Here is a 12,050-nt window from a genome sequence, read left to right as displayed (position 1 = left end):
GAATGGATACAAATTTAACGTTCAAGAAAGATATAATTTAAAATTTCAAAAGTTATAGCCTAGCCTATAACATTTATTTTATTATTTAGCCTACTGCATAAACAAGCTAAATATTGGCTATTTTTATTTGGCGAATACGGACGCAGCATAACGCACTTTTCTGTCATGTAATTTGGAAATGTATACTATTATATAGTACTGAGCAGGCCTATAGTCTACATAAAACAAAGGAAATATGAATGAAATAGTAGGCTATTGTAAAATAGCACATCAAATATTTTCCCGCTAACCTGACGCATGGTGCAATTCGCGACAGAGGCTATTATGCTGATTAAAAATATAGATTTAGGCTACCAAATTAATATAATTATAGGGTGTTTGACATTTTTATGTGACAAATTTATCAAAAGAAACTTTACCATCCTACCTAAACATTTACTAGTGTAGGCTATGTAGGCTATACCACACAATGCGAAAATATATTCACACTTAAAAACAAATAATGTATTAAATAGGACTTATATAGTCTAAAGATTGATTCTCACATTTGTTTTTGCTCATACATTAAAAAAAGTAATTGCTTTGTTGATTAATATACTCACCTAAGAGAAGGAAATCCTAATCATTACATAACCCTATACATACACATGCTGTATTATGCATTATTATGTTATTAGGGATATTTAATAATGATTAAGGATGACCTCTAGTGACTAGTCCTTCCAACAAGCAGATGTAGTTATTCTATATAAACATTGATATTGTAACACATGTCATTACTATACCACATGACCATATCTATTTTCCCATGAATCTCTACTTTTCCTCTGCATTTCCAAACAACCAACGTGAAACGGCAGAAAATGAAAACGTGTGATTGTTGTTTTTGGATTAATCTGGGCCATACCTGTTTAGTGAATCTGTGTCCTCTCTAGACTGAATCTGTATCATTTTCCGTGCCATTACACCACTGCCTTGGATTTGGACTGAAGATTCATCTTTAAGGCATGACCTGGTTCAGAAGACCTTTATGTTGCAAAAAAAATAGTACTTTTGGGGTAATAATAAACTGCACGCTAAAGACTATCACATAACTTCTGAACTGTGATAACCTATACAATTGCAAACGTAAATGTAATATGTATTATGAAAATTCATTTTTCATTCTTACAGATATTTATGAGTGTTCTGATGGTACCCTTAATTGAAGAACATGTGAAAGATATTGGCAAGAATATATTCTTAGATTTCATAACTGCCTGCTATCATGTAGCCCAACAATTTCCTTTGAAATCAATCAACCAATTTAGGTAGTATCTGTACTGGAGTCTATTTTGTTTCACTATACAGTAACAACAATATCAAAGTAATTTTTGCATAACACAGAATTATGTTCAATAGCCTATACAGTGCATGCTTTGTGTGTGCGTGCATGTGTGTAAATGCATGTGCCTTTTCGTGTCCAGTTTAGGTTCTTTCACACATATACCTTCACAATACTCTTATATCTATCTTGGCACCCTCACTTACCACGTTGATGGGCCAATATTGACCTGACAGTCACTGCCACCTGGCTCAAACTGCTCCAGGTGCAAATTCCTCTGGATTACCTGCTGGCCGGCCCGGTGACCACACAACATCCCCTATAACAGACAAAATTAAACTGACGCCGTCTTGAAAACGGTGAAATTTGAAATGAATAAATGTATAACTATTTTTAATTAATCATTAACCTTAATTTAACATCAATGAAAATAAACATATTACTTTGCAGATATAGGCTATCTAGGCCGAATGCAATATGATTTTACAAAGTAACAGCTTTGTGCATTTTCTCATGTTCATTCCTAAACTAAAATGAAAATGACCTCTGGCTTTTCCATGTATTTCATTTCATACTCCTCTGCAAAGGACAAGGATGAATGTGCTCCCGACTTGGAGACTGTGACAGCATGCAGCATTAATTGATTTAACATTTTAGCAGATGCTCATCCAGAGTGATTTACAGTAGGCTAGTAAATTCATACATGTTTCTTAGTGGTCCACCGTGGGAATCGAACCCACAACCCTGGCGTTGCAAGCGCCATGGTCTACCAACTGAGCCACATGGGATAAAAAAAACTGTAATTTAAACCACTATGATTGAGCAGCAGCGATCCCATATGAAGACAATGCAGGTCTAATGAACCTAAAATGCATTAGGTCATCAGCCTTTAGTTTATTTAAAAATCCATTAGGGCCTCGGCCTACCTGGGATTTAAAAAAAATGTTTTATGGACTATCATGATGAATAGGCTAGGCTAGGCTAGGAGATGTGGAACGTTTTTGAAGGTGTATAGCTACATATTTCAGTTCATACAGTTATTTGATGCACTTTAGGCTACATCATGTGGGGGGAGAAAAGTACTATTTATGGAATGGTCAATACTTTAAAATTCTACATGTATTTATAGGGGAAGAATCTCAGCCTTTGACCTTGATTACCATAGCAACAAGGACGCGTAGTGTATGGTCACTGGTGAGTGGTGACTGTTCAGGTCCTTGGACTGGTCCATTGTAAAGCAGTTTCATTAAATGAACATTTTCACCTTCTTTATTAGCTACTCTTGGATGATCTTTTTTACATTTATTTTTATAAAAGTTGTAACGTCAAATGTGGCCTTAATGTACAAGTATTTCAGTTGGCCGATAAAGTGTTTGTAAATAAAAGTCTTACAAAACATAAATGGAACATGCCTGGCATAAGTGGCTGGTGAAACATGGCGTCTGGTTGTCTAGTGCTGGGTCTATTTTAGCTATCTGATTAGCACGCTAGCTATAGTTAAAGGCTTTGACTATATTACTGTGAATAGCAGTAGCTACATTTTCAGTACAATAATATCTTCATTGCAATATATCTCAATATGTCGGACTCAGAAGAGGACAGTCAAGATAAGCAACTTAAAATTGTAGTCATCGGAGACGGCGCATCGGGGAAGGTGAGGGATGAGTTAATAGTTAGCTAGCAAGCTAGACTTGTTATTTTGAGTAACGTTAACTGGCTAGCTAGCAACATAGCTAGGTCGCGGGGGCCAATTGGGTAAATTACTGTGCAGTGGATAACTTTAGCTCAGAAGTATCTTACATAATTGTCATGCGTAGCTGCGTTTGCTAGACCAACGTTTGGCTATGCTTGTTAGCTGCTAAACTAGCTAACGTTAGCTCTTCAGCCAGGTAGAACAACCGTGAAACCAAACCACCGAGTTTTGTCAAACAGGCAGTGTTTTTGTTTTAGCATAGCTAGCTATATCCAATACTGCTAATTTAGTTGGTTAGTTAACGTTACCGTCTTAATTTTGCACAACAGGGGCCAGGGGGATGTTAATAGCGTTAGTTCATGTGGAGCAAACTAACGACATGGGAACAAAGTCCAGTAATTGTCAATGATGAGAGTTAGCTACTGTCCTCTGAATTATCTTCCCAACAGTCAGTGTCAACAGAAGGGACAATTAGCCTGTGGTGCATAACATGTTGCCCGGCCACAGCCTGGTCTCATAGACCAGACGCAACATAGTAAACGTAAATCCGGGACACTTGTTACTTTTGGTAGGCTGGACAATAGAACGAGTCAAAATTCACCCAAGGCTGAAAAACGGAAATAGAACGTTGGCTAAGCTGGAACACTAGCGCGAGCCCATAGCAAATGAATTGAATCAAACTTTTGCAGAGCCTATTTTGACTGGAATGAAGCTTAGAATTACATTTAGCCTAAATGGCACAATTTTTTTAAAATCCCTTTTCATATTACCACTACAATCTGTTCTTAGTACGAAACTGAAAAAATCCAACTTGTGTAGAAAGTAAACATCTGCACCTCTGATGTCAACTTTGCTTACGTCTAGTGATCGATGACAACCGAGCTCGCTGCCCAGACTTACATAATTACAAAGAGGAGATTCTCTTGATTTAAAATGGCGTCAGACTTGAAAAAATCAAAATATACACATTGAGAGATATTTGGCGAAATAGACCGGCATGCTTCTCCATAGGAAAACAATGGGCGGAGCTCAGGGTCCTGTCAAGTTGCAAAAAGTATTTTGGGGCTAGCATTTGATGACAACCGAGCTCGCTGTCCAGACTTACATAATTACAAAGAGGAGTGTCTCATGATTAAAATGGTGCCCGACTTGAAAAAATCTAAATATACACATTGCGAGATATTTTGTGAAATAGACAGACACACCTATATTTCCCCTATAGAAAACAATGAGACGACCTCAGAGTTCCATGGGTAATTTTTTGTTGTTGTTGACTTTTTAACTACCAGCGTGGGCAGGTCTCATTGCCAACAATAGCGAAGCAGGCATTGTGACGTAGAACAATGGGCTGGGAATAGAACGTTCTGAAGGCGAGTTGGTGCCACAGTGCTCAATAGAACTAATAGGAGCTGGCAGGGTAAAAACTGCCCTAAACAAAGGCCTGTTTTTTGTTGTTGTGATTACTTCAAAACTACGACAAGCAGCTAGGACATATGGTTATATTATGAAACTGGGCTCCATGGCGGATGCAATGAACACGTTTTTATCAGAAAAAAACGTTGTTAAAAATGTAATGTGTCCAGACTACTTTTGGTATGGTTACATAAGACAGAAGGTTACTGAAGGCTGAAAGTGTTGGATGGGCGTAGGTGTATAACGTGAACGTCTAGCAACTAGATATGGTCATTTTCACGTTTTCATAAATTCTTAGAATGTTTGGGAATTACCTTAACTAAGGCATTTGTGAAAATCCTATAGCAATGTAGAGTGGGAAAGCGGCCGTGCGTTTGGACTATTAACTGCAGTAAATAAAATCTAATAAAAACATCTGTCTCGTCCGAGACCGGAGTCTACGCAGACCGTTGTGCCATAGCCAATCAGAGCTACAGTAGGCCTTTATGCAAGCAAGCCATTTGCCACACTGGCCTGCCATCATTCACTTTGAACTGGACTGTGTGTTTACAGGCAGTTGCAACAGTGCGACTTTAGATCATTAGAAAGCATTCGCCAAAAGCCACAAAATACACCTGAATGGATTTCTGCAAATATGTAAATACCACGGGAGTCCTCTTACATATGGGAACTTTACAGACATATTGATCAAACAACCATGAAAGGTAGGCTCTCTCTCCCTCAGTTATACACATCAATAACAACAAGATCAACAACTAATGCTAGCCAGAGCAAGATTAACTAAACTCTAACAAAGGAACATTAGATAAACCCTCTCAAACTTTTTCAGCTAGTTACCCATCAAAATTGCACCGATAAATTATGGGGAATTGTAGCCTACATGTCCTTCTGCATCTCGCCTGCCAATGTATCACAACGTGTTTTTAGCTTGCTACATAAATAGATACACTAGCCTATTTGCCACGTTGTGACTGACGTGATCATTGCCCTTGCTAGTTGGATTGTATTGACATACCCAGCCGTAGTTACATTCGTCAGTTTTTGTCCAAAATATTGAGTAATTGGAACTGAAACAGTGCATCCCGAATGGAGGCAGCAAACAATGTACCAGTCCAGCTGTGATTTACAACCTGATAGCAATAGTTTTTTTTACCAAGAAAATTATTCATGAATTATATTAATCATGCAGTGAACTGCATCCATCTATTCTGCCAACAATGCCTTAGTGCACGTCATGGAATGTTGAGTCAAATAGAACCTATTTATAAAACCTCTTATAAAGTTTGTTTTGTAGCATTATGATTGTCTGTTTGTTTCATATTTGCAAAGTAGTTAAAACGCTGTCAGTTCCACTTTAAGATTGACTCTCTCAGACAGGATGAAAACTACTACATCGACCATGATCCATTGCTAGTTACGGCCACTTTCACCATGATCCATTTAGCCCCATTCAGCAATATGGCTCGCCTCAAATTCGAATACTTCCGGCTTCATGCACTATCGGGAGGTTTCCATAGGAATACGTGGATGACGTCAGCACAATCATTATCTACTGGTTTTAATGTCATGGTCTTATTCTGGTGACATGATGATCGATGCTTTGCTGCCATTTGACAAATGAAAATAATCTTGCTCTTACCTATAATAATCTCACCATGTACGGTGAATTCGGAATAAGTGGGACACTTTTTGCATTTCTGTCCTCTAACCTTTCTGACATCTATCCAACATATTAGCACAACACATGATACTTTTTCCACATTTTGTTACGTTACAGCCTTATTCTAAGATTGATTAAATTGGAACTCCGGAGCTCTGTCAGAGTTCCAATTTAATCAGAGTGACCATTGGGTTCTTGGTCACCTCCCTGACCAAGGCCCTTCTCTTCCGATTGCTCAGTTTGGCCGGGCGGCAAGCTCTAGGAAGAGTCTAGGTGGTTCCAAACTTCTTCCATTGAAGAATGATGGAGGCCACTGTGTTCTTGGGGACCTTCAATGCTGCAGACATTTTTTGGTACATTTCCCCAGATCTGTGCCTCAACACAATCCTGTCTCGGAGCTCTACGGACAATTCCTTCGACCTCATAACTTGGTTTCTGCTCTGACATGCACTGTCAACTGTGGGACCTTATATAGACAGGTGTGTGCCTTTCCAAATCATGTCCAATCAATTGAATTTACCACAGGTGGACTCCAATTAAGTTGTAGAAACATCTAAAGGATGATCAATGGAAACAGGATGCACCTGAGCTCAATTTCAAGTCTCATAACAAAGGGTCTGAATACTTATGTAAATAAGGTATTTCTGTTTATTTTGCTTTGTCATTGTGGGGTATTGGGTGTAAATTGTTGAGGATTTGTTTTCATTTAATCCATTTTAGAATAAGGCTGTAATGTAACAGTGTGTAAAAAGGGAAGGGGTCTGAATACATTCCGAATGCACTGTATGCCTCTCTATTTAAGCGTGGGAATACTTGGGAACAGATTTCCAAAATGTATAATCACTGAGCTGATTTCCTGGTCAATTTACAGTATATTTTTTTCCAACAACGAAAAAAACTATGAAAAACACTCAATGGTGTTCCTAATGATTTGTTCACTATATGCTCCAGTCTTCAATTGTTCAGAGGGAGATTGCTAAAGTAAGCACTGTTACTGTGTAACAGATCTATAAACTGTTTCAAAGATAGCATAGTGGATTTAAATCTGTCATGAATCCAGTCTTGTAAACCTATTAATCGTACCTGACCCTTAATCCAGGTTGCATGTGCTGTTGGAGGGATTTTCTGTCAAACTTTGGACCATGGTACTCTGGTTGTCTAATTTTACTATTGTAGCCAGTGATTACAGGTAGGCCACACAGGTGTGTGTGTGTGTGTGTGTGTGTGTGTGTGGACCACACAATAAATGAAGTTTCTGTATTGCCTAGTACAAGGTAGACTCGCAGCCTATCCTAGGTACAGAGCATTCGGAAAGTATTCAGACCCCTTCCCTTTTTCCACATTTTGTTACGTTACAGCCTTATTCTAAAATGGATTAAATACATATTTTTCCTCATCAATCTACACACAATACCCCATAATGACAAAGGGAGAACTGTTTTTTTCTAAAGAACATTTTGCATATACATATATATATATAACAGATACCTTATTTACATAAGTATTCAGACCCTTTGCTATCAGACTCAAAATTGAGCTGATAGCAAAGGTGCATCCTGTTTCCATTGATCATCCTTGAGATGTTTCTACAACTTGATTGGAGTTCACCTGTGGTAAATTCAATTGATTGGACATGATTTGGAAAGGCAGACACCTGTCTACAATTTAAAACCTGTTCTCACATAATTAATATTGTAGGTCTAGGTTACAGGGGAATAATATAGTCCTAGGTCTATTTGCTCACTCAGGTATACTATTCAATGTAGATAAAATAGTGTCTAGAATCTCAAAATCAGCTTGATCGTTGAGTAGGGGAAAAAGTTTATCCTACATTTTTTAAGTGAACTGTCTCCTTGCCGTAATCTATATTCAGGACTTAGGGTTGTTTTCTCATTTGACTCCCTGCTGCAGAAGCAGCGCTTTAACATGACCGTTGTGGCTTTGCAGTCATGACCGATTCATTCATATGAACCAGCAGGGGGCAAGTCTCAGTCTGCAGAAATGGTATTGACCTCGCTCCAGATTGCACACATCTTTAAGACTCATATGCTGTTATTCTTGTTAAAAACCGTCCACAGGCATTTATTGTTTTCTTAATGAGAAACGTTCAGTTCATGCCTATGCTCTTCTATTACGTTTAGAGTAGAACCAACTGTGGTAGAAGTTTAGTGGGAAGAGGCTGGAGAGTTCTGCAGTGAATAAATGTTCAGGCGGTGTCTGAATCGTTGTTAGGCTACTTGCTTGCTGTCAAAACTGAGGACAGTAATAAAACCAGTCACCATTCTGGACACACATAAAAAAATTAATCGAAACTTGTATTCACCTCACCTAAATTTTTTTACATTTTATGCATATGCTTTAGACCCAGGCTAGGCTGTTTATTACCACAAATATTTAATGAGTCTTTCATTCATTCTGTTCTTGGTAGAAATAGGCTTATATTTTCCAGACCCAGGCTCTATAGCCAACTTTGCAGAATAGCCTACATGCATGTGTTAAGTTCAGATTTATTAAAATGTTAATTTATGGACAAATGTTTTGTATGAGACTGCTTGGTCTACGTGCTCATAATGCAGGTAAATGTACCAACATTTTTCTCTGCCACAGCACAGACAGGAGGCGGCAAGGCAAAGAGGTTGTCATGACAACGCTGCAACGTTTCTTCTTCAGCACATCTCTGAATCCTCAAATGATTGTGCGAATGCGCTGCAGTGATTTTTAAGGGTTTTTCGGCTTCACTAGCCTCTCTTGAAAGTAATGTCCCCCCCTCTGAGAGAAATAACACAAATGGAGCAGTTAGCCTATGTAGGCTCAACAAGAAAAATGAATGTTCCCAGTCTGAGAAGTCCTTCAGGCGGACAGAGAACACACACAGCTTAGTTTTCAGTAGAAATGCTACATTAATAACCCCCCTCACACTGCTGCCAGGTGTCAGTTCATCACTGTCTCCATGACTTACCTGCTTGTCTGTTTTGGGCAGAAAACATGACCCCTACCCCTATTTTGAATGGGCACCAGTGACTGACATCTTGAATGCTGTTTCCCCCCTTATTAATGTCAATTTGCTCAGCAAATTGCAATCGGATCAGTTTTTCTTGGACGGCATCTTGCGGGGTATTTTCACATACGGTTGTCCATTCAGAAATATGGGGGGGAGATGTGTGAAGGCTTGTCCACCACCTGAGGTAGGAGCTGTCAAAAATATGGATGCTCACAGTTTCATCAGGCCTCACATGGCATTACAGAAGCTAAAGGACTTTTAACTCGACATATTTGTGTTGTTTGAAATGTGATGAAATAGCATAGCCTACATGCAGAGTAGGAATTGATCACTCTATCCTAAATCTAAGATATGTAGGCCTACTTGTCAGCATATGGTCCCCTTTGATATTTTTTGTATTTAATTTTTGTAAAAGAAATTTGGGGGGGTAGATCAGCTTTAATATTGAAGATAGATTGTAACTTCCATCAATGTAATTGTCTGCATCACTTCTAATCCCCCATATGTTTTTTTTTATTTTTCTCGCAAATATAAATCCTTTTGAAAAATATATTTCCCTTTATTGGTCCCCTTTGTTGGCTAGAAAGCAGCCTAACTAAGCTAACTATGCTCACATTAAATATTAGTGACGTCGCATCATGGACATACTGTGGCTTGCTATCTCTATCTCCCCTCCCTTTCTCTCTCTCTCTCTCTCTTCTCTCCCCCTCCCTTTCTCTCTCTCTCTCTCTCTCTCTCTCTCTCTTCTCTCCCCTCCCTTTCTCTCTCTCTCTCTCTCTTCTCTCCCCTCCCTTTCTCTCTCTCTCTCTCTCTCTTCTCTCCCCTCCCTTTCTCTCTCTCTCTCTCTCTCTCTCCCTCCCTTTCTCTCTCTCTCTCTCTCTCTCTCTTCTCTCCCCTCCCTTTCTCTCTCTCTCTCTCTCTTCTCTTCTCTCCCCTCCCCTTCTCTCTCCCCCCCCTCTCTCTCTCTCTCTCTCTCTCTCCACCTCTCTCTCCTCTCTCTCTCTCTCTCTCTCTCTCTTCTCTTCTCTCCCCTCCCCTTCTCTCCCCCCCCCTCTCTCTCTCTCTCTCTCTCTCACCTCTCTCTCCTCTCTCTCTCTCCTCCACCTCTCTCTATCTCCTCCACCTCTCTCTCTCTCCTCCACCTCTCTCTCTCTCTCTCTCTCTCTCTCTCTCTCTCTCTCTCTCTCTCTCTCTCTCTATTTTCTCTCAATGGAACTTCCCTCATTTCCCGGCAGTGGTATCATTGGTGACCTTGTGCCATCTCCTTATTGAAGAGAAGTTTGGATTACGCCAGCTTTTACATGCCCTGGTTAGTATGGTGGAAAAAAAGGGTCCTATGAAGAGGGAGTAGAGCCAAGCTACTGGAATGCCAAGACCAATGGCTCCCTAAGCCAACGCCAGCATGTGGAATAGATTGTTGTTATCCGGGATAGTTATTCCTGTGTTGTCAGTGATTGTGTGGGCTACTTAAATGGTCAATTTTCTCCTTGTTGCGTCAGTCACCTCCAGTAAGTTGTCACTCACCATAGAGCTTGTGAAATGCTCAACAAGACAACTTTTCAGACCTTTTGGTCAAAGCACGATTTCAGAGTCACAGGCTTAAGTTTAACGAAAATATAAGGACACTGCAACCTATGTAGAAAGCGTTGGCCTCAAAGGTATTTGGGGTATTTCAGTCTAATGAAGATCTGTCCTATTCAGCCACTTGAGAAACAGCTGCCAAGATGACTCCTCTTCAGCGATTCTAGTTGGGATAGACCTTACAATACTGTACAGCGGAGTTGCAACCTAATGACTGACTGAAATTGGGCATGTTTTGATGGCGTAAAGAGTTGAAATAGCCTATGCTTGACTGTTTTGACTAATGTAGATAGCAGGTTTAATTGTAGTCCCCTGTGCCTTCCCTGTCGTTGTCTGTTCCATATGACTTTTCTGTCCTTTATTTTTGACTTATTGCTGGCATAACTTGAAATGTCAGAAAATAAATGGCAGTAGATTAAGTGAATAAGTGAATGCTCTGTGGACATAAAGAAACCATTTATTTCAAATTCTATAACCTTCAGTGATAGTAGTCAAGTAGTACATAAAATGAATTCACCGCAGGAAGACTTAGGAAGCCCCACTGTTCCATTATTCCTCCATGCTTATGTAAGCACACTGCTCTAAAGATAGCTAATAGACATCCAGTGCTTTTTTTTTCTTGTACTCATCCATCAAAATGAATTAAACTTGGCATGTCAAGTCTGTGCTGTGAATTCCCATGCTTTTCAGACTAGCCTAGTGACATTGAGAGATGGAGTTTTGTAATTTCGTGCAGGTGGCAATTAGAAGCTGTAGTTAGGATGCATGACTCGTCTACTCAGACACCTGTTTTCTTAATTCACTTGGATTTTTACAGTCAGACAGGCCTTGATAGCTTTGCGAGACAGCAGAGGTAATTACTTTAGCTTACCTCACTTTAATTACAATGGCTAGGGTAAATCTCTTCCCAAGCAGTTATTTTTTTTTTAAACAGAGAAAAATCATGGGCCCAGTTCATTTGGAGTTATGAATAGGCCTAGTTGTCATACAGAACTGAACACCACTCCAACTCCAACACTCAGGCTTGTTCATAAGGCTTGAATTCAACTTCTTTAGTCGTTTTATTGGCAGGACAAGGGTCTTAGCATGATCTCTCTCTCTGTTTCAGACGTCACTCGCCACCAGGTTTGCGCAGGAGGCCTTTGGGAAACAGTACAAACAGACCATTGGCCTGGATTTCTTTCTGAAGAGAATAACTTTTCCAGGTAAGACACCTTCATCCTTTGGTTCTTTCTGAAGAGAATAACTCTGCCAGGTAAGACACCTTCATCCTTTGGTTCTTTCTGAAGAGAATAACTCTGCCAGGTAAGACACCTTCATACTTTGGTTCTTTCTGAAGAGAATAACTTTTCCAGGTAAGATGCCTTCATCCTTTGGT

At 39.6% G+C, this 12,050-nt stretch overlaps 1 protein-coding gene across 3 annotated transcripts in view; it reads left to right on the top strand.

The window, feature by feature from the left end:
- Positions 1-2,758: 2,758 nt before the first annotated feature.
- The window catches only part of LOC121541082 (ras-related protein Rab-28-like), a 45,558-nt gene continuing 36,266 nt past the window's right edge, over positions 2,759-12,050 (top strand). For all 3 annotated transcript variants that reach the window (XM_041850078.2, XM_041850083.1, XM_041850074.1), the window contains exons 1-2: positions 2,759-2,978; positions 11,781-11,877. In XM_041850078.2, the coding sequence (XP_041706012.1) occupies positions 2,904-2,978; positions 11,781-11,877 (172 nt within the window). In that variant the 5' untranslated portion in view covers positions 2,759-2,903. The remainder of the gene's footprint in view (positions 2,979-11,780; positions 11,878-12,050) is intronic.

Source organism: Coregonus clupeaformis, chromosome 3, assembly GCF_020615455.1.
Source record: "Coregonus clupeaformis isolate EN_2021a chromosome 3, ASM2061545v1, whole genome shotgun sequence".
Classification (NCBI taxonomy): Eukaryota; Metazoa; Chordata; class Actinopteri; order Salmoniformes; family Salmonidae; genus Coregonus; species Coregonus clupeaformis.
Note: the sequence above shows the minus strand (reverse complement) of the source record. Positions and strands in the feature narration are given on the sequence as shown.